General features: G+C 40.4%; 1 protein-coding gene across 3 annotated transcripts in view; it reads right to left on the bottom strand.

Annotated features, from left to right (window-relative positions):
• CTNND2 (catenin delta 2) overlaps positions 1-24064 on the bottom strand; it is a 937337-nt gene that overhangs the window by 350165 nt on the left and 563108 nt on the right. For all 3 annotated transcript variants that reach the window (XM_060009660.2, XM_060009661.2, XM_060009662.1), the window contains one exon: positions 22378-22633. In XM_060009660.2, the coding sequence (XP_059865643.1) occupies positions 22378-22633 (256 nt within the window). The remainder of the gene's footprint in view (positions 1-22377; positions 22634-24064) is intronic.

The following is a 24064-nucleotide window of genomic DNA, read 5'->3' as shown; positions in this document are numbered from 1 at the left end:
GGAAAATCTTTCGCTTCCAAATTTCTCAAATTATAGGGCTCTGGGTTTTTTTTTTTTTTCCTCTCTCTTTCCTTTCCCTTCCCATCCTTTCTTTAGACAAATCTGCAGGTTTCTGTAGACCCTCCAGGGGGAGCACAGAGAGAGGCAAAAGAGATCATACTCGATACTGGAAGAAGGATTTGAATTTTCCAGAAGTAAGAAGGGAAAAGGGCCTTTCCGTTGAGAGAAGAGATTGCGAAAAAGCACAGCAGCCTCACAGGGCACAAAATCTCCTGTAAAGGAGGAGCGCTGGATCACACAGACAGTGGAATGGAGGAGAAGGGTAGAGATGGGGTCCAGGACTTCAGGTGGTACAAAGTTGCACAGTCTTTTATTTCAGAGTGTGGATTTGGATTTTATTCCGTAGGCAACAGAGCATGAGTGAAAGCTCCTAAGAAGGAGAATGATGTGATCAAGGTAGTTTTGACCATGGTGTTTTGGGGACAGGAAGGAGGATGCCTAGAACTGAGAACCCGGGTCAGTGGGACAAGGTGAAAGGCTTTGCGTCTTTCCAGGTAAGTGATGACAAGGGTCTGCATTAAGGGAAAAGCAGTGGGGCTGGAGGGGGAAGTCTAGATGAATGGGATGTCAGAGATAAAGCCAACGGCCAATGTTGTGATCTGGGAGGAGGAGAGGGACTTGACAGCTCTGTCCAGGTTTTTAGCTTAGGACATAGAAGGCTGCAGGGGGCACAGACTTGAGGGACCAGAACAGATTTAGAGTCTTTGGAGATAAAATAGAAGGCTTCTGAGGTATCGGGAACAATTACCCAATGCGTGCAAACATGGCCCTCAGGAGAGGAGCCTGGCGTTGGGGATATAGTCTGGGCAGGTGGGCTGCGGGCAGGTTAAGCAGACGGCAGCTGGAAATTCTGACCAGCAAGGAGCCCAGGATGGGATTCCAGCCTCCACGAAGGGATGGGAATCACCAGAGCAGATAAGCACCTCGCTTTAGGGGCGCTGAGCTGAGATGCTGCATTTTCAAGGTGGGCTCAGGCCCTTGATTCAACTTGCTGTTGAATCCTACGAAAATGACTGACACTGTCTTCATCGTTTCTGATTCCAGGGCCTGGAGGGGCTACACCTGCTGATAGGGGCAGAAGGAACTCTGGACAAGCCCAAGGAACCCTGTTCTTAAGTCCCTATGCCAAATATCCACAGGTTCCAAAGCAACAATAAATAATAACGCCCAGACCCCTTTACAGGTAATGTTTCCCATCAGACAGAAATCCTATGCAACAGCCTCCCTGCCGGCGGTGTTCTCCAGGTTACAGCCTACCTATCATTTGCCACGCGTAACCACTTGAAACCCACCTGGGGAAACCTTGAAGGGTGCCTATTAGAAGGTAATCTCATGCTCTCTTTGTCACTGAAATTTACTAACGAGACTTTTCCCATGGATTGCAAGGATCATTGAAAGAAAATATGCTCTCTGCTTGCATTAACCACCTTGGAAGTATTTGAGAGTATCTCCTTTTGCTTCTCTTTTCTTATTAATATGAAAAAACGAAATGGTGCCTATCCTAACAGGGTCGGGGGCACATCAGGTGACTGGCAGGGGAGAATTCTGGCTTCCTTGAAAAGATGAAACACCCAAGGCTTCTCAGCCTGAGGGCAGCCTGCCATCGCTGCCACAGTGTGCCATTGACCGCGGAGAGGGTAAAAGGATGGGAAAAAGTATAGTTGGACCATTGTTTAAAAGGGACTCCACACATCCTCATTGGCTGTGTATTAATTGAAAGAAACCATTTGTTTTGTGGCTAAAACAGTTTGCTTCTGAAATCTGCTAAGGAATGATTTCTCAAAAAAACTCAAAGCCAAGTTTAATTATTCCAGCTTTCAACCTAGGGACACATTATCCTTTTTTTCTAAAGAGAGAAAGCCTTAAATGGAAATCAAAGTCTGAAGCACAAGAACTAACCCTCTTTGCCTGAACTGGTGTTTAACAAGAGCGGACACTACACATTTCCTTTCTTCTGAGAAACTAGTTCAAAGGTCAAGCCTAATGGAAGTCTTCAGAAGTTTTATTTTCCTTTGCAGGCTTAATGAAAGGCTCAGAGCTTGACCCAGTAAAATCTAGATGATGAAGTAATCTCAGATGTTGAAGGAACCTCCATGATCTTTCCCTTTAAAATAATCATCTGTAGGAGATCAAAAGACGGTGCCTGGTTATTTCATTAAAATATCGTATAAACAGGTCCATATATACATATATCTTTATATCCTTTGTTTCCCATAATCATAAAGATCTAACTGTAAATTTTTTCTTTAGGTTTGAGCTATGATCATGGATATGAATAGTACTCAATGATCAAAACATATGATGATTAGAGCATACAATATTTGATACACTGTTATTAAATATAAGACATAATTTTATTTAAAATGCTTCCTTTGATGAGAAGGATATAGCGTTTTAAAAAATTAGTTTATGACTCCATGAACGAATGTTATTTTTTGCTAGAATGAGACAGGTCAGGACCGATCTTTCTATTTTTGGCTCTTATAGATGCCAGTTTTGAGAACCCTGTTCACATAACTATACAGCGAGGTCCTGGATGAGTGCGAGGTTGGCCTTTCTTTGTGAAGATGGTGGAGAGAAAGGGAGGTAGAAAGGAGAAGGGGTGAAAGGCAGATAGATGTTGGTGAAGTTGAGCATATTGAAACTGATGCCTTGGAAGGCTCAGTGTTCCTCACCCCACCTGGGACACACCGCCTCAGCCTCACAGCTACCTGTCCAGGATTTAGGGGGTACGACTCCTATTCTGAACCTCAGAAAGCATCAGGACAGCAGAGACAGTATTGCTGCTGCCTTCCGGGTGTGTCTTACTTTCTCTCTCCTCCCTCCCAAGGGCTCCAGGTCCCTGTGCTTCCTGACAGCTTAGTTCCAGACTCTTCATCGGGGGTGCAAACTCCACAACAATGTGTGACAACATATCAAGGCCTTTTCTTAATGAGGCAGAACCAAAATGCCTGGGCAATACTGACCTTCAGATCAGGGCTTCCTAAACTGAAGTGCAAAATGCATCCCTGGGGATCTTGTTAAAATGCAGATTCTGATCAGCAGGTCAGGGGTGGGGTCTGGGATTCCGCATTTTCTAAAGGGCTCTGCTTCTCCCTTCTAAAGGGCTTTTGCTGTAGAGGATGGTCTTGCATCCACCTCCATGCTGGCCACCTGATTTGGTAGGAGCAGTGCACAAGGCACGGCTGAATCCCCAGAGAGCATGAAATGCCTATCTCCATGATGAGGGGGCTCAGGCTACAGGGGGATGCTCTGGGCTGAAACTAATCAGAGAGGTTGGATGTGGCTAAGTAGGACGATGGGTCTGCTGGAGGTCAAGGGCAGGCAGGGAAGGGAAAAGAGAGGAGAAATAATAAGGCTGTGAGCAAATCTAAGCGATTTGGGCACGATTCATTCAGATGACCTCAGCTAGCTGAGGAAGGCTCCAGAGGAGAAAAAAGAGACATTAGGAGGATTTGGCTGGGATCAGGGAAAGGGAAGGAATTGTTGGGTATCTTTGAAAGGCAAGCTGAAAATTTTGTTGTTTTAAAGGGAACAACATCACCTCATAAATTCCAGTACTTGGATAATAATCAAGGAAAACAGTTCCCTGAAGAGAGCCTTGAAAACAATCCATGGGAGGTGAAGTAAACTGTGTTACAACCTAGACTGTGGATGCAATGGTTAACCGAATAAAGTCAGCCTACATATTTTGACAGAAAAGATGACCAAGACATATCACATGAATAAAAAAAAAGCTACAAATAATAAAGATATGATACAATTATTGCAAAAATACAAAAGAAGGGGAATAGATATTGTGATAAAATTTTTTAAAGTAAATTATGTCTTTACAAATTCATGCTGCAACGTTTTGAAAGGCGACTTTAAATTTTGTTGATTATATGATCAACTATATATTTTGAACACGTGGGTTCCTAAATTCAGACTTTTCTTCAAGTAAGAGAAAACTCTTACAGCAAAAGTCAAATGATCCTAGTGCCTTATTATGCCACTAATATTCCAATACAATAAAAAGCACACTTGCGAGGTCAAATATGATTAACATCTTAATGTCATAGCTTGATTTCTAACTTCTGCAATAAACCAGATGTGATATTTAAGATGTTTCTCACTATAGATCAGTGATTCACTTTCAAGTGCACAGAAATCACCCTGGTGTCTTGTTAAATTGCAGATTCTCATGCAGTAAATGGATTTCTAACCAGCACCCAGGTCCTGGACCACAGTTTGGATGACAAGGCTCTAGAGAAGGAGCTAGAAAATGTAAGTTTTGGTCATTTTAGCATTTGTAATTTTTTAAGTACAAAGATATAGTCTAATATAAGATTCAAAATGTGGTGGATCGAGATACTTTATTTCAGTGATTTTAAAACTGATGGAATGAAACAGAAAAGACAGTGATTATTTTGTAGAAATTATTCCATTCCATAAGTGGGTATGACCAATTTATCAAAGCACTAGTGACTTATTATATGAGGTTGGTCATAGGTTTAATGGTTTACGTGTAAAATTAGTAAAACTACTCTTTGATTTGGAATCTCATTTTCCATAACCTACACAAACTTTTTCAAATTTACAGAAGATAAAGTATACATGTGGACCTACATGTGATATTTTAAACACTATACAAAATTCATCTTTAGGGCTTCCCTGGTGGCGCAGTGGTTAAGAATCTGCCTGCCAACTTAAGGGACACGGGTTCGAGCCCTGGTCCGGAAGATCCCACATGCCGCGGAGCAACTAAGCCCGTGCACCATGACTACTGAGCCTGCACTCTGGAGCCCGTGAGCCTCAACTACTGAGCCCATGCACCACAACTACTGAGCCCATGCTCTAGAGCCCGCAAGCCACAACTACTGAGCCCATGTGCCACAACTACTGAAGCCTGCGTGCCTAGAGCCCGTGCTCTGCAACAAGAGAAGCCACTGCAGCGAGAAGCCCACGCACCGCAACGAAGAGTAGCCCCTGCTCACCACAACTAGAGAAAGCTGGCACACAGCAACGACGATCCAACACAGCCAAAAATAAAAACAAAACAAAAAATAAATAAATTTATTTAAAAAAATTCATCTTCAGAAAAGGTACGTCTATGTGAGCAAAATGACTGGCCAGGTAAACTGTCTCCTTTGGGGCCTTCTGAGAGTGGCAATCGTACCCCCAAAAGCCCTCCTCTGGGGACACATATAACTAGATTATTGTAAAATCTCACCACAGCTGCATACCTCTGGGATTCCCGCTGAACCAAAGGCAGCTCTGCCTAAGAGCTCCATACAATGTGTTTTACCCTGGACACCCACCGGTAGCTCCAAGCACAGCCTCTTGCATTGGTCTGCTAGGGCTGCCATCACAAAAACCACAAGCTGGAAGTTGATTTTATCACAGTTCTGGAGGCTAGAAACCCAAGATCAAGGTGCTAGCAGGTCTGGTTTCTCCCGAGGCCTCTCTCCTTGGCTTGCAGACGGCCACCCTCTCCTCGTGTCCTCACATGGCCTTTTCTCTTATAAGGACACCAGTCTTGTTGGATTAGGGCCCCATCCTGATGGCTTCATTAACTTAATCACCTCTTCAAGGACCTTCTCTCCATATACGGTCCCATTCTGAGGTCCTGGGGGTTGGAACTTCAACATATGAATTTGAGGAGACACATTGCAGCCCTCTTGAATTCACATCTGAATTCAAGGCACTGTAGAGTGACACACAACTGAAGAGAGATGCAGAGAGAAGACAGGGCAGTCCTGGCAGTCGGTGTTAAGAGACAAGAAGGAGAAGGGAAGGGGGTCAGAGGGGGACAGGGGGCAGTGGCAGAGTGGCCGAGGCCCCACACCCCAAAGCTCTGCAGGAGGCCCCAGCAAATGCCTACTTCTCAGGGCCGTGCTCGGGAGTTCCTGCCAGGGCCCCAAAGCAGCTTTTGTATCCAGAACCGTGATCTGGTTTTCAATGAGACCTGCCTAGCTGGGGCTGCTGAAACAGCTTCCTGTCTCTTTCATACCCCTCTGGAAACTTACAACAAGCTCCTATTGACTGAGGTAACCAGAGGGCATTTTTATTCCTTGCAATTTGTAAGCGCTTATTGCAGTGAGGGAGCTAATGCTGCATGTTACATACAAGCGCTTCAGTAGATGGTATGGCTTGAATGACCTGTACGTTCTATGGAGATGTACCTAAGGGTCTCATTATATGTTGCATGCTTTGCCTTCTTTTTTATTAAAGCAACAGTGTAGGGTAATCAAACAGAAACTCCTTTCCTTTCTAATGGATACAAATGAAAATTTGTAGTCATCAAGGATTCGCAGTTACTTAAACAGGGCAGGTCTAGCCTGTGTGTGAGCTGCTTCACAGACACGCCCAGATTCTGTGCTCCTAATGGCCACTTTGACAATATTAGCAGTACTGCCTATTTCTTTCACGCTGATTTATGGTGAATTTAAATCTGCTAACATTTCAATAATCTTCAAAACAAAGTCCAGCAAGTATCTTGGAAGGCCCCCTGCAGAAACATGGTAGTTTATCTAAAAGAGCCTATGTTTTACATTTTCTTCTTTAAAGTCAGAAGCATTTTTACTGCAGTAGAGATGTTAATTGCCACTTATCTTAATGACTTCTTTTCTGATATAAAATAGCCTGGCTTGAAATACAGCAGACTTTTTTGTCAAGAAGAGACAGGAATAGGAGGTCTGTTGGCTCCTGGGAGAAATGGGACGCTTTTTCTTTTCTGTCTGCTTGGTTTGTGTTGGTTGCAGGCTTTCTGATTTAGGACCTTTGAGGTCTGAGTTACCGCCTTCATCTTCAGCGTGAGGGAAAACGAACCCCAGGAGAAGCCATGAAATAGAACTTAGGCTCTGAAAGCAAAAACCACAGTAGGAGCTCCTGAGGTTATTAAAATAGAATTATGTGGTAGCTGGTATAACCAGTTACTAAGGGACATTTTTAATAAAACTGTAACAGATAGTTTTTGTTTAAATTTGATTTATTTTTAAGTTTATATGATTTCAAATGAGATTTTTTCCTATTTGTTTCCTGGTTAATATTCCTACCTCATCGTTCCTATCCAAAAGTTTCTAGTGTCCAAAAGGGTGCTGGCTGGCTGTTGGTACCCAAAAAATATTTGTTAAATGACTGAATGAAAACATTTCAAACTTATAACCCTTAGGTAGTATTTCTCAAATAATATTAATAACTAGTTTTATTCTACAGAATAATATTGTGCCATCTAATTGAAGAAGCTCCTTCACATTCATGATTTTAACTGTGAGTCTTACAGCTAATACATTAGCTAATATACGATTATAATATATTATTATTTTATTTAATCATAAGATTAAATATCTATGTATAAGTGTATATTATGCATATTAAAAGTATATGTATAACTGAATCACTTTGCTGTACACCGAAACTCACACAACACTGTTAATCAACGATGTGCCAATATAAATTAAAAAAAGAAAAGAAAACGTTAACAAGAGATTAAAGAGCTCATATTAGGTAACATATCTGGCAAGTAATAAATGATATAGGACACTGAGTATGTTCTCCTTACAAATGGGCTCCAGAGCTTCCCATAAAGTGGTGGAAGGCACTGTTTTGCAAGGGGTTACGTTCAAGAGCCCCGGAGCCATTTCCATTCATTCTTCTTCCCCATGGTCCCATCTGCTGCTCCTCCAGATGACCTTGGTTTCTGTCTATTAGTAGTGCCTGGGCAGCCTTTAGCTGGCTGTTTTATTTTCTTTCCTTTTCATTGTGGTAAAATAAACATAACAAAATTTACCATTTCAACCATTTTTAAGTCTACAGCTCGCCGTACACTGCCGTGCAACCACCACCATCCCTGTGCAGAACTTTTTCATCATCCCCAACAGAAACTCTATCCATTAAACACAAATTTCCCAACTCCCTCCTCCTCCTTGCCCCGGCAACCACTACTCTAATTTCTGTCTCTCTGTTGTTGACTACTCTAGGGACCTTATACACGTGGAATCATACAGGAGTTGTCTTTTTATATCCGGATTATTTCACTTATCATAACGTCTTTAAGGCTCATCCATGTTGTAACATGTGTCTTCCTTTTTAAGGCTGAATAATATTCAATCCAGTGTACAGACCACATTTTGTTTATCTATTCACCCTTTGATGGATGCTTGGGTTCAAACAAGAAAAGGGGAAAGGGGGAGTCACAGAAGATACTGGAAGGAAAGGCCGACTCCCTTGGTGAGATGACCCGTCAGATTAAGCATAACAAATCATCCCACAACTCAAAGGCTAAAGACAATAAGCATCATTAACTATCTCATGGCTTCTTTGTGCAGTAATTCAAGACAGAGAAGAGCAGGGACAATTAGTCTCTACTCCACAATGTCTGGGATCTAAGCTGGAAGACCCAAAGGCCTGACTGGCACTGGGGGACCTGCTTTGAAAGTGGCTCCCTCACATGGTGGGCCAATTGGTTCTTCCCCATGCAGACCTCTCCACTGGGATGCTTGAGAGCCTTAGGTTGTTGAACTGGTCACAGAGGCCACCTCTGATTCAGAGTGAGAGAGGGCCCACAAAGGTGTGAGCACCAGATGACAGTGTGATCGGGGACATCTTGGACACCACCTACTACAAACCTTATTACTGCTCATTATATAAAGTAGGCTAAATATTTGGAGATTTTTCAGAAATGATTAATATTTTAGAATATTACTGCTTGGAAAAACTTGAAAATATTCAGAAGAAATGTATAATTCTAGTCAGTCAGCAAATATATTCAAAACTGTATATATATGCACCCCAATGTTCACAGCATCACTATTTACAGTAGCTAAGACATGGAAGCAGCCTAAGTGTCTGCTGATAGACGAATGGATAAAGAAGATGTGGTGTATACACAATGGAGTATTACTCAGCCATAAAAAAGAATGAAATAATGCCATTTGCAGCAACATGGATGGACCTAGAGATGATCAGACTAAGTGAAGTAAGTCAGACAGAAAAAGATGAATATCTCATGATATCACCTATATGTGGAATCTAAAAAAAAATGATACAAATGAACTTATTTACAAAACAGAAATAGACTCTCAGACATAGAAAACAAACTTATAGTTACCAGAAGGGAAAGGGGGGGAGGGATAAATTTCAAATCTGGGATTAACAGACACTGACAACTATACATAAAATAGATAAACAACAAGGATCTACTGAAAAGCGCAGGGAACTATATTCAATATCTTGTAATAACCTATAATAGAAAAGAATCTGAAAAAGAATATATATATATATATATACATATAACTGAGTCACTGCTGTACACCTGAAACACTGTAAATCAACTATACTTCAATAAAAAAAAATAAAAATTAAAAACAAAAACAGAAAAAACAACCCAGTATACACAAGCAAAGAGAATAAGGTAAAAGGCCAGGATTTCTTTTTCACATTCACTGGAATAATAGTGAGCATCTTAAGCTAATTTTACATTACCCACCTGTTCAGAGAAATTATTTCTGCCACATTGTGGCTTCTAAACCAATGGTTCCCAGATGTTTGTCTGAAACCAACTTTGATTTTTTTTCATAGGGGCCCCTTTATGCAACTGAAAAGACTGTCCTATATTCCAAGGTTATTTCATGTCTGCCTTTCCTGTGTGCTAAGAGGAGGCTAAGGCTGGAGAAGACTATCTGCAAAGTAAAAGCCCAGCTACCCTGGGCTGGCACCCTCATGGCTTTTGGAATGGAACTAGTGTTTGTATTCCAAAAATGTTGGGAATCACTGTGTCACATTTCAGTCATGGGGAGTCACCCTGGGGGCTCACTGTAGCATCTGTCAGTACAGAGCAGCTGAGGGTAGATGGAGGCCCTCACTTTTGGGGCCTCTAGGCAAACGGCCCGGTTATCAAACACAATCAGAGTTGTCTTGGTGTGGTGGTTTCAGCTCTTAAGAGCTTCCAAAACTGGTGGCCCTGTTCTAGCATGACATTTTAAGCAATAGGCACATCGAAAGAGCAAAGCACAGAGCGAAATGCCCCTAGAAAACTGAAAAGGTAAAACAACGAAAAGAATGAGGACACATGTCGCATCTCACTTGATGAGATGCCTTTCAATACGTAAAATATTCTGTTTTGCAGGAACCCCGCCCACTGGATTTCCCACTGGATATCTTCTTCTCTTTCTACTCTTCCCCTTCCCCATGCTTCTACTCTTCTTATAGAATTAAGTGGATGTTAGAACACACTCAGTTCAGCAAACCAGTTAAGGTAGTTGAACATGATCTTCAGTAGATGAAAGAATTTAAGTTACTAGGTTTATAATGTATCATGAACAATGGAAATATCAGTTCCAAATGTACTTTTTCTTACTATAAAATGCTCACTTTCTCTCTACAGATGTCAGTGCCTCTAAATTAATGAGCTCTATTAGCTGCAAAACATCTCAAGAAGCGCTGGAAATTAATTTCCATTAGTTACAAACTGACAGTCAACTACCACCTGCCTTGTAAGACAATAAAAGTTCTGAATGCTCCATTTTGGTCCTCAATTAAATGTTCAAAGTCAGATGGTGAAGAAAAGTGACTTAAGCCATCCAGAAAAATATTAAAACTGGTTTGTGTGTGAAATGACCAAAGGGGATTTCAGATTTTCGCTTGTGGTAGGATAAACAGGGAGGTTTTGAGGACAGACTGAGACTGGCTTTCCATAGTTACAGCAAAATAAGTTGAATAATGAAGAAAGGAAATTCTTTTCATAATATGGTCATGTTCTCTGAGAAGCATAGAGCCCTTTAAAGAGGACATAATTTCAAAAGGTTGGGCATAACTATGTAGATGCTGATTAAAGACGGAAACAAACAGCCAGGATGTGCTTTCCAATATTCTCACAGCTACTGGGATTTCTGAAGGGAAAACAAATGTTGCATTTCTCTCATTTTGTGAATTTATATTTTTAGTTTCCAACATTCTATCAACATGGACTTGAAGAATGGAACCTATTTAGAATGACTTTTTTAAAATGGTAAAACAAAATAAAAGCAAAGCACAGAAGTTGGGAAAGCAGACTGATGGATAAACAGACAAGAAGCAAAATCAATACCTGTTACTATGTGTCTTTTGTCGCATTAAAAATCAAGTTCTTACGTAAGTTTTGCAGATCTTATCTCTGGGTAACTGTGTGCAGAGCCGATTAACAGATAGTTTATTTATGTACATATACACACATAATATATGTATACACATAATCTATGTGGCCTATATGTAGATGCCAGTTCCCTTAATAAAATCAAATGTAGGGCTGGCAAGGTTCCCCCTAGAAGGAGACAGTCCTTGAGGAATGACTGACCAAGGAAGCCAGTTCTGTCACCCTGGATTTTCTTGGTTTCTCTTTTTTCCTTGGGGGGGTCCAACTCGTGGGAACCAACCTTGGGGAAGAGGGATGCTCTTGTCTGTTTTTATAATCTTATTCAATACTGGACCCACAGAACTTTCCTTTGATCCCTTTTGAAGCACAAACCCTTCTTTTGATTCCTTCAAACCATTTCCCAGAACTCTAGAAAGCATCAAGTGGGAAGTGAAAGGAGAGCACGCAGAAGGGAAATAGAGGCAGAGACCCCAAAACGGAGCCCCGAGATTTAGGAGCTTCTGTTCCAGGTCTGTGGGCCTCTCTAACCCTCACTGAGATACCAAGGAAAGAGGCTGCCTCATTTTTGGTTCTCAGCTTGTTTCTAAGGGGTACTGTTTTTACTATTCACACTCCTTTTGGGCTCTTCAATATTCTGATCATTTCTTTCACAAGGAAGATGAAGAGAGAGATTTATTTCCTCCCTCCCACCTGTAGCTTAGCTTTCTGCTTCATCCTAAATGCCTGTCAAAGAATGACTTCACCTGCAAGATCCTACTCTCTCTTCAGTATGAGAACATCTAAGTCCAATAGACAACACACAGACACAAACATATGAACCTGGTTATCAGTGAGAAAACAGAGATTAACCTTAAGGCAGGAAGTAAGATGAATTATTAGCAAAAGTAATATACTAAGGGCTGATAACAACACTGCAAACTAATTATTTGTTTTACTTAGGAATCCAATATGCCATTCCTGTAAACCATCAATTATCTTTATTTTGATGTTATCATTGTACTTATCATTACTGGGGACCTTAATATTAAAACTAAAGTTGCCTGATGTTTCAGAGTTCTGACTTCTAGGGATCTGAGGTGGTCCCCTGATGCTAAATGGTGTCACCAGAGTTCATCTCTCCTATAAACAGATTGGGTAAAGATTTCATGATAATTAAATTATTGAATGGAACTTCTCAGTTGCTTTGAATCAGGGGAAAGATGCTATTTCTGTTCCTAAAACAGAGAATGAGTGTAGTTGGCTTTAAATAGAGGGGTTAACGTTAAGTTCTGGAAAGACTGCATCAGGATATATGACAGACACACTGGTAGATCATTAGAGACACAACTTAAGTGACCAAAGACAAATACTCCTGGCTTCATAATGGAGACCAAACCCAGGATCACCACGGCCACCTTCAGAGAGGCTGGGGAGGGGAGGGGGAACTCTGCTGGGAAGAAGGGGAGGGTGTACAACAGCCTTTGCTCCCGTGGTAGGCTCCAGGTAGCATGGATTTGGCTTTTTGCCCTAAATGAGGCAAGAAAGTCCAGTGGCCCACTTTCGAGAGCAGGGACTTGATTTTCTCAGGCTCCTCTGCACCCCTGGGGGTCTGGCTAGTGGGTGGAGGCCCCAATGAGTGGGTGGCTCTTGGACCAGGTGTGAGCTACAGGCTCACCTTCTGAACCTGCGGTAGAGCCTGTTTTACCAAAAGCATGTGGACTGAGGGGAAGGACGGGGCTGGTTCTCAGGAGGAAAGCCTGTAAACCAGAAAAACACAAAGCAGAGACTTCTACCATCACAACTGATGGAGTATCTGCTAATGACTCATTAACCAACTAATTAGTACCCTGGGTAGAAGGATGCATCTGGGATGTTGCCAAGGTCCCTATGCCAGAACCCGCTTTGGTATAAACGAGGTGAGGGCGTAGTATTACAAATGAGTCGCTCTTTTAGAAATGCAATTGTTCACTCCTACGAGGGATTCCGAAGACAGACGGCAAAATGAGTAATCTGGGCTCTGGGAGAATCAAGATGGGCACAGACAAGTATTGTGTGTAAACACTGCTTTCCTTTCAGTTGATAAAAGGAATCCTGAAAAGGAGGCTTTTGTAAAACAAACAAAATCCTTTTGCAGTTGGAGTCTTCCCTTCCATCTTCCGATTCTGCTTCCTGGTCGTGAAGGCCCAGGTCTCAGTTTTCTCTCCTTGCCGCCCCTGCTGGCCTGTGTTCTGGCCTCCCCAGATGCCCTCCCATCCCTGGCCTCCCAGCAGGGCATCCCCCCAGGATCTGCTCCCCGGTCTTTGCCACTCGGCAGCACACGGCCTCTGTGCCTTCACCTACTTCTTCCACGTCTCTGACTCCCAAGTGCCATTCTCAGCGCGAGGATTGGGCCACAGGTGCTCCTGAAGGCAGGCGCTGTGCTGGCAGCAGAGAGGCAGTGGTGACGACAGTGGACCCTTCCCTATGCCGGGAAACGCCCCAAAGACCTTGAGGTCTGAACACCTGTCATCTCACAACAACTTCATGAGGAAGGTGCTTTGATCATTTCCGCTTTACATACACGGACGCTGAAGACAGAGCAGGTGAGCATCACACCTGGAATCATGACTTGCTGAGAATCCTTTCCCCTGGGTATTAGACGCCCTTTACAACCCAGACCTCCTCTACTCTTCCTGTGGTGGATGAGAGCCTGCACTGCAGGGCTGCACAAGATCATCACCTGGGCTGAGAGGGGAGAACATCTGAAATTCTACTTATTTACTTAACCAAACAGAATAAAGCAATTCAGAACGATCATTCTCCACAGGTTGGCACTGGCCCGCTCACTGGGCCCACATTTCAGATGACGGTGCATTTTTTCCTGGAAGCCACAACACAGCAAGGATGACAGTCACACCCTTGCTAATTTGACCACTAGGGTTCCTTATTGCTATTGATGTGTGCCGGTCCATGTGAAGTTTTAGATTATACGATCTAGCTTTAAACTAACCCTCCCGATGCGAACAAGGTAGCACAAATGATTCAAGCATGGCCAAGGGCTAAGAAAATAGCTATGCTCACCCATCTATCCACACCCGGAGGGATGAACGTCAGCCATGTTAACCAGCAGAAACAGTGATAATATACTCAGATCTAACACATTCAACCATATTGCTCTTTCTAAAGAAAGGTTTTTATTTTTTATTTTATTTTATTTATTTATTTTTTATTATTATTTTTTTTTGCGGTACGTGGGCCTCTCACTGTTGTGGCCTTTCCCGTTGCAGAGCACAAGCTCCGGACGCGCAGGCTCAGCGGCCATGGCTCACGGGCCCAGCCGCTCCATGGCATGTGGGATCTTCCCAGACCGGGGCACAAACCCGTGTCCCCTGCATCGGCAGGCGAACTCTCAACCACTGTGCCACCAGGGAATCCCTAAAGAAAGGTTTTTATGATTAAAAGTGTATACTGGTCTTTCACAGCTCCCTAAATGTCCATTGACAGATGAATGAATAAAGAAGATGTGGTATATATATGATGGAATATTACTCCGTCGTAAAATAAGTATGAAATAGTACCATTTGCTGCAACATATATGCAACTAGAGATTATCACACTAAGTGAAGTAAGTGAGAAAGAGAAAGGCAAATGCCATATGATAGCATTTATATGTGGAATCTAAAATGTGGCACAAATGAACCTATCTACAAAGCAGACTCACAGTCATAGAGAACAGACATGCGGTTGCCAAGGGGGGGGGGGAGGGATGGATTGGGACTTTGGGATTAGCAGATGCAAACTATTATACACAGAATGGATAAACAACAAGGTCCTACTGTACAACACAGGGAACTATATTCAATATCCTGTGATAAACCGTAATGGCAAAGAATATAAAAAAGAAAGCATATATATGTATAACTGAATCACACTGCTGTATAGCAGAAATTAACACAACATTGTACATCAACTATACTTCAATAAAAGAAATTTTAAAAATGTAAACTGAAATAAAAGCTTTTAATTGTGGTGTTTTATCTTTAACATCCCCTGTTTCAAGTTCTATCTTTAGTGCGCATCTATTTTACAGTGTAAATAGTATAACAGTACACTGAAACGTGTAGTTAGTTGAGTTAGTGTATCTCCCCAAAATTCATATCTATTCAGAAGCTCAGAATATGGCCTTATTTGGAAATAGTGTCTTTGCAGATGTAATTAGGTGAAGACGAAGTCGTCCTGGATTAGCGTGGATCCTAAATACAGTGACTGGTGTCTTCATAGGAACAGCATGGGAGACGTGAGACAGAGAGGAAGGTGTAAGTGAAGACACAGGCAGAGACTGAAGCTCTGCAGCCACATTCAAGGGATGGCGGGGCCACCCCAGACCCTTTGGAGGGAGCATGACCCTGCTCAGGCCGTGATTTTTCAGACTTCTGGCCTCCACAACCGTAAGAGAATACATTTTTGTTGGTTGAAGCCACCCAGTTTGTGGTAATTTGCATGGCAAGGCAGCCCTAGGAAATTAACATACCATGTTCATAATTTATAAGTAAAAAATCCGCATACAGAGATGCAAGCTAACATTTTTTGCTGACTCGGTGGGTGGACAGCTGCCCTCCCATCCCAGCCCAACCAGGCTGGAGTACTTCAAACAGGCACCACCCCCGACTCCAGCCCTCCTTTCTTTTCAACTAGAGAGCTTTCTCTCCCATTTTTTCATATGTAAATATCAACTATTCCTCAAGGTTCCGGCCAACCACTCAATTCCGCCTCTGTACTTCTATCACATCTGTCTTATTTACCCAATGCACTACAGTCATTTGTGGATATACCTTTCTCTCTCACATACCTTTAAAAGCTCCTTAAAGAATGAAGCTCTTTACATGCTATCATTGCACCTGCAGAGTTCATCCTACAATATTCCCCAGAAAAGTCACCGAGAACATATGTGCCTTCAGATGGACCTGGAGGGAAGAGTTTAAAGGAATGAGAGCTACAGGGCTGTGTCCCTGCCCAGCTCTGGCCATGTGTTGATAAAACCTCGCTGAGGACATATATGTGTGCTTTTCATATTTCCAAGTGGCAGGAGCAGTGCATTATAATAATCATGCTGGATAACAAAACTGGAATCTGAAGTATCACATAACGGAATCACCCCCAACAAGAAGTGAATGTTAAGCCCCTCATTTAAGTTAAAAAGAAAATTATATATATATATATATATATATATATATATATATAAAATTTCATTTTATATATATAATGGAATACTACTTAGCCATTAAGAAAAAGAATGAAATAATGCCATTTGCAGCAACATGGATGGCCCTAGAGCTTATGATACTAAGTGAAATAAGTCAGAGAAAGACTAATACCATTTGATAACACGTATATGTGGAATCTAAAATATGTCACAAATGAACTTATTTACAAAACAGAAACAGACTCACAGACATAGAAAAACAAGCTTATGGTTACCAACAGGGAAAGGGGGGAGGGGAGGGATAAATTAGGAGTTTGCGATTAGCAGATACACACTACTATATATAAAATAGATAAACAACAAGGTCCTACTGTACAGCACAGGGAACTATATCCAGTACCCTGTGATAAACCATAATGGAAAAGAATATGAAAAAGAATATATATACATATATATGTAGATATCTGAATCATTTTGCTGTACACCTGAAACATTGTAAATCAACTATAGTTCAATAAAAAAAATAATAAATTAAAAAAAGTCTCACTGAGAAGGCACTGGCGGAGGAGTAATAACTGTCCTCAGGGCTGTCTCTGAAGAAGGGATAGACGTATTCTAACGTGACTGCAAAGGTCAGAAACAAGATCAGGGAGTGAACTTACAAGGGGTGAAGATTTCAATATAAATGAGTGTACAAGGCTTGCATTATTCAAGAAATTAATAAAATGCTTCAAGAGATGGTGAGTGGCCCATTTTGAGAGGCATTCAAACAGAGACTGAATGGCCAATTGTTGGGCTTGCCCTTGGCCTAACTGAATAAATGACGTCCAAGTGCTCTTCACACTGAGGGTCTTTAAATTGCAGATGCTGTATTTTTCCCCCTCTGACATTTCCCCAGTTAAATAAATGATTATTGAACATTTAAAGTGAAAAACAAACTCCCCAGAGATTCACCACCCCATAACTGAACCAGGAAGAATATTATGACTGTTTTATTGCAAACACTTCAGACATGTTACCTAAATGACATAATAATGGCACTTTAAATGTTAATAAAGATTCTAAAAATATTTTTTAAATCTTCACCTTTAAAAAAGCATCTTTGTATATATTTTGTTTCCTGAGCATTCATTTCACTATATGCTATGTGTGGTTATAGAGTGGGCAGGTAAGTAATGAAAAAAAAAACAGCATTTGGAAAACATTCTTAACCTAGGTTTACCTAATGATATTTATAAGCAGTATTACTTAATAATATATACTAATACAACATCCAATAATAAAATAATTTTAGTAATACACTAGGTAATTCCTTAAAGTGCATATTTTTAGATTATTGGTCAAATACTGTGGCTTGAAACAAAACATGGAGAACAAGTTTGATAGAGCCAACTGAAAATTCAGTTGCTAATTTCCGCTCAAATTCAGCATAAAGATGTGTCACTGCATTTATTTCTCTGTTACACTGCATAACAAAAAGAAGATAGAATTTTATTGTGAATCATGTTTACAGTAAGTTAGATTCCTTTAGCAGCCTTGAAAAACTGCTTTTGAGGTAGTTTACATCAACGATTACAATACCCTGAAAAGGGATTAATCCAACTTGATTAAAAGATGCCATTCATGCTGCAACCTACACATTAAGTTATGTCAGTAAATGTCTTAGCCATAACTTTTCTTCTTATATAGACAAGAACATTTATAGCATCATTCGTACACCAGGTACATTAGTCTTGCTTTTTTTCTGGTTATTTCATCAATCACATTTTCAAAATAAGGATGCTATGACGTATCACTCCCAACATCACTGAGTTGGGATGAGTCCTTTCATATAATTTAAAGATTTATATTTGGCCTACATGTTTAAAAGCACTGTATAAAACTCAATATCTGGTATAGTACCAACAACGTATTAGCTGTGATAATTCTTAAGAAATTCACATTTTATGGAAGAGAACATGCAATTAACAAAAAGTTCTCAGCAAACGTGGCTGTAAAGCAAACATTATATATATAAATTTTTTTTTCAAAGTGATTGCTGACTTAAAAAGGTAATCAGATCCTACCATCTCCTTTTTTTTTTTTTTTTTTGCTGTACGCGGGCCTCTCACTGTTGTGGCCTCTCCCGTTGTGGAGCACAGGCTCTGGATGCACAGGCTCATCGGCCATGGCTCACGGGCCCAGCCGCTCCGCGGCATGTGGGATCTTCCCGGACCGGGGCACGAACCCGTGTCCCCTGCATTGGCAGGCGGACTCTCAACCACTGCGCCACCAGGGAAGCCCCCATCTCCTTTCATAAAAGGTCTCTGTGCATTCTTTGCTGGAGTACAGCAGGGGCAATTAAAAGTGAAGAGTCCAAAGTTTTGCCCCGATCCGTATGACTCAGCCAAGTAAGCTAGAGAAACCTAATCCTTCAGAACCAATCCTTTCATATCCTATGGCTTAGAAAAAATTTTTAAAAATTGTTTTAAAGAATATATATATGTATAACTGAAGCACTTTGCTGTACATCTGAAACTAATGCAACACTGTATATCAACTATACTTCAATTAAAAAAAATAAATTAGGGCTTCCCTGGTGGCGCAGTGGTTGAGAGTCCGCCTGCCGATGAAGGGGACACGGGTTCGTGCCCCGGTCTGGGAAGATCCCACATGCCGCGGAGCGGCTGGGCCCGTGAGCCATGGCCGCTGAGCCTGCGCATCCGGAGCCTGTGCTCCGTAACGGGAGAGGCCACAACAGTGAGAGAGGCCCGCGTACCGAAAAAATAACAATAATAATAATAAATAAATAAATTTTAAAAATAAAATAAAATAGCCTAACTAAATAAATAAATGTCATCAAAATATCAAAAAAAAAAAGATAACAGGGAGTTTCTGGTTTCAAGTCTAATGACTGAATTGGGGCTACCTTGATTTCAAATTCTTATTTTAAAATGGATGATTGCTTGAAAACTCCTCACTGAAGCTCCTTAATAGAGAAAAGATACTGGTCTGCAATAAGACAGATAGGCAGATAGTAGAAGAGAAAAGAAAGGAAAAACAAAACAAAGACCACATATCCATAAGCAATTATCAGAGAGACCAGACCTATTTAGACAATTTGTATCATTTCCTTCATTCCTTCATTCACTCCTACACACAGAAAACTGGTGCTACCATTTACTCGTCCTCCAAGAAAATCATAAAAGATGTGAGTATAATCTTTCCTTTTCCATTTTATTTTTTATAAAGAAATATAAATGCCCATGCCAATACGTGCCTCGTGTCCTAGAAGTGTGGATTCTAGCCTGTGTACCCACAGGTCATTTATTCCAATTCTCCATTTATTTAAGGCACAAAATATGGGGATATCAGTTTTCTCCCACAAAGGAGAATTAAGTTAAAGATGTAAGGAAAAGTGCTTTGAGAATTGTAATGTGCTATAAATACATGTTTGCAATGGCAAAGAGGCTTACATGGTCTGGTATTTAATGATAAATAAAACTTTAACAAATTCTCTTCAAAAATGTATGTATAAAAGCTTGAAAGAAATCTAAAAGCTGGAAAAGTTTAAATCATAAGTTATAATGTTGAAAAAAACAATTTTGAACCCCCAAAGTAAAAGATACCCGTTCTAGTAATATTCACCTAGGAAGAACCAAAATTCATTATTCAAAAGAAGATGCAAAGATGTTATCATAAAAGAAGCATTAGACTGTGGACTAGAATTTTAGATTAGATTTGGGCTGTCTCAATTAAATCTGAACACTTTGACATATTCCTTTATTAAAAAAAAAAACTCTACAAGAAAGGCATTATTGTATTTTATATACTCCTTTTGCATAATGCCAGGTTATTATTATTAGTTCCTTTTACATTAAGCCATAATAATTCAGTTCTGGTTCTAGATCTCGTTCTGTTTGTTTTGATTCTATACCTGACCTTAGGATGGTGGTATGATTTTTTTTTTCAGAATTAACACATATTTAAAGCCAATGCTTAGCATTCTTAAAAATAAAATAGTAAACTGTAATTCCTATAACACTGAGTTGTATATAAGTTCACACCTACAAAAGGTCAGTGGCCAGTATACTCTTATTCATTCTAACATTTCTTATTGGTGTTTCTCTTTTTTGGTTTATAGTGGGCACTCAATAAATATATGTCACATAATCCATAACTTAAAAAGATAGTAGCCATGATACACTGAAAGAAGAAAAAAGGCTATAAAAGTGACAGTAACATAAAATAAGAAGGCTATGCCATTTAATAAAATAAAATGCATTTAATACACAGTATAAAATAAAGAAGCGAAGCTGTAGCTAGAGAAACATAAATTTGGGTTCCTATCAAGCCAAATTCCCCTAATATGAAATTTTAAAACCTTTCCACTGAAGATTAAACGCTTAGCCTCAATTTAAGTAAACAATGTTCAATAAAGCAATGCCAATCCAATTATGTATTTTTCTATTTAGCATTTCCTAGGAGTTTGCTTCTATTTCTACATGTTTTCAATAGCATGTCTAGAAAAATTATTTAAAAATAGAGAGTGTTGGGGGAGGGATGGATTGGGAGTTTGGGGTTAGCAGATGCAAACTATTATATATAGAATGGATAAACAACAAGACACTACTGTAGAGCACAGGGAGCTATATTCAATATCCTGGGATAAATCATAATGGAAAATAGTATAAAAAAGCATGCATATATATGTATAACGGAATCACTTTGCTGTACAGCAGAAACTAACACAACATTGTAAATCAACTATACTTGAATAAAAAAATAATAAATATTGAAGAAAGAAAGAAATAGAGAATGTTGAGGTGTTGTTATCTGAAGAACATTCTACCCACACATGCCAAGAATACTGAAGGATCTGGGGCAGATTGCAGGACCAAGACGATAGAGATCCCTGTTTCGACTGAAAATCTAGAGAAGCAGGATGCCGGACAATGTAAGTATAAGAATTCTTCTTATTTCTAGTAGTTAACAGGGAGCACTTATTACAATTCACCTTTACAATGGAGGTTCTACCACGTATAATATTTAACATAAACCCTCCAAGCAGGTTTGAATGGTGCTAAAGAAGCGATCTCAAAGAATACCAAATGGTCCCATTTGGTAAAATGGTCCCATTCTGCCTTTTATGTATGTAGAAGTGATTTCTTTTTACAAAAGAATCTATGCAAACCCCTCAATATAGTACACATGCACTTGTGTGCTCTATCAGAGAAAATATCCAAAAATTCCTTGAGATGAATTTTACCGCCAGATTCAAGTCACATGCCCCGTTACAAAGACATACCAGGAATCTGATGTATCTATAGTATTCACAGATGCAGCTATGTATTTATGGGGCTCTGCATAACTCAAATGTCTATGAATAAAACATCATTGAACTCTACAGGAATTCAATTCCAATTTCAGAAGTAGAGTATCACTAAATCCCTCACCACTGTTGAAAAAAGAAAGCAAAAAAGAAACACTTCTCAATAATAACAATTTCTTTAATATATTATATTCAAGTTTTTAATCAATGTCCAATCAACTTCAGCCTCATGTTTATTTTCAGACACAAAAATGAAGGTAATAAGCGTTTTCTAAATGTCCAATTTTTAGTATAACCTGGTAGGTGTGCCACTTTCCACTCTAATGAATGGAAACATACAGCGTGACAAAGCATGCTTCTACTGAGACAAGAAAATACCTAGACCACAGTATTTGAAGTCAAATGATATAACCCCCCAATCCTCCATTTCTACTGCATGAAAGAAAATTGTTCAACATCTCATCAAATAGCTGAAACCTTCAAGCACCTACAAATGTTCTGATCAAAAGATCGTCTTTGCTGTTGAACCAAGAAGATACTAGGGATCCATGATCGATACCAATATTCCAAATCAAACAGAAGATTATAAAACCCAACCAAAGTCAACACTTTCATACTCAGCCGGTGACATGGAGGCAATAACGCGACGCAAAAAGAAATCATGTAGTAACAAGGCCTGGTTTGAAAAACCTCTTTAGCAGTGATTGGGAAGAGAAAAAGGTTGATACCCACCTGGGATCTTTCTGAATGCTATCGATGGACGGGGATCTGGCCAAGGTGCCTTCGGGAGGGAGGGCAGGGCCGGATTTGCTGTATGGAGACTCGACAGAAGGACAATACTGCAGCTGCCGGTAGGGGTCCGCGTAGCTGGAGGCTGGGCCGGCGGCGTAGCTGGCCCTCTGGAAGGTGGCCACGGCAGCGCTCTGCGGGCCATGCTGGCTGCCTGTGCGCTGCAAGGGGACGGAGTCGACACCGGGGGAAGACGGGGCTAGGACAGGAAAGTAGGGACAAAGTAAAAAATTGAGGACCTGCTCACAGAAACGGTTAACCAGGTCTAGGCAGGGGGGAAAATTACACACATACAAAAACAAAAACAAAAACAAGGGTTTGAAAGAATAAAAAAAAAAAAATTCTGTCATATTTGAACTAACACATTCGATGTTACCCATTAAAGTGATAATTAGCATGCTATTTCAGGAATAAACCTTTCCACTCTAGGGCAAAAACACATCTGCGGTGTGTTTGCTGCTTACCAACCTCCACGAGAAGGTTTGTTAATCGGAAATGTAAACTCTGTGCGGAGCTAAAACCCAGAAGAAATGTAAGGAACATCTAAGGAGTCGTGTACAGTGACTTCTTTACTGTTTAGGTTGAGAAAACTCAGAAAGTGCTCGCTCAGGTGATGTTACATTAATTCTATTCAGGGTGTGAAAGAAATTTAGTAATGTGGTTAATTTCTCCTAAATAAAAGAAAATAAGGCAACGTGAGAGGATGTGTATGCATGGGGGTGGAGGTGAACACAGGTCCATAGTTAGTACTCGAGCATTAAATGCAGGACTGTCCTAGTTCTTGTAAAGTTTAACAAACACCCACAGGAGTTTTATATGCCTCTTTCTCAAGTTGAGCTTTCATAGTAACAAATACATTCGGTGAAGGGTGGGCATGGGAGAGGAGATGAAGACCTGCCCAACTGCAACACAAACAAAATAAGAAGCTGACTTGGCTTTTCCAGAAGTATTTGCATCTTTTCAATACGCCTAAATTGTTTGGAGAAGATTTGACACCAGTTACTAAAATTGGTTTGACTATTTCCAAACTGAATTTCAGTTTTTTGTTTCCTTCCTGGGTTCTTTGGAGTTTGTTTCCTGTCATTATTTTTATCTGGTTCTCAGAAATACTTGACGTCTAAGGTTTAGTTGACATATACAATGAAAATAGCATCTTCCATATTAATAGAATGCGACCTGTTATTAATTGTTGTGATATTTAGCCATGATCGATATTAGACAGCACCTTTACTTTCTAGCATTGTAGATCGGAATATATCCCAAATACAGCCAGTGTCTAGATAAGGCCGTTTACCATGCAAGCTCTACGTGGAATTAGTTTCCGATTACGAATCACACCCCACAACTCGGACTTTCTGAGAGCTTCATAGTGGATGGTGATAGAGCTTATTTTATCCTCTCTCTCATTAGAAGACATATGTGAAATCAAATACAAAAGAAATTATGTCACATTGAGGAAACAACGTTAATGTTAAAAGTTAAGGATATCCTGTCGGAATGACAAAAAGTTGCAAAGTGAACTGGAGAAACATATCCTAATATGAGAGCTGATTTTAACAGAGTTCAGGGCTTCTCATTCCAAAGAACTTTTAATACTTAATCTTATAATAACCAAAATTAGGAGACTAGG

The sequence above is a fragment of the Delphinus delphis genome, chromosome 3, assembly GCF_949987515.2.
Source record: "Delphinus delphis chromosome 3, mDelDel1.2, whole genome shotgun sequence".
Taxonomy (NCBI): Eukaryota; Metazoa; Chordata; class Mammalia; order Artiodactyla; family Delphinidae; genus Delphinus; species Delphinus delphis.
Note: the sequence above shows the minus strand (reverse complement) of the source record. Positions and strands in the feature narration are given on the sequence as shown.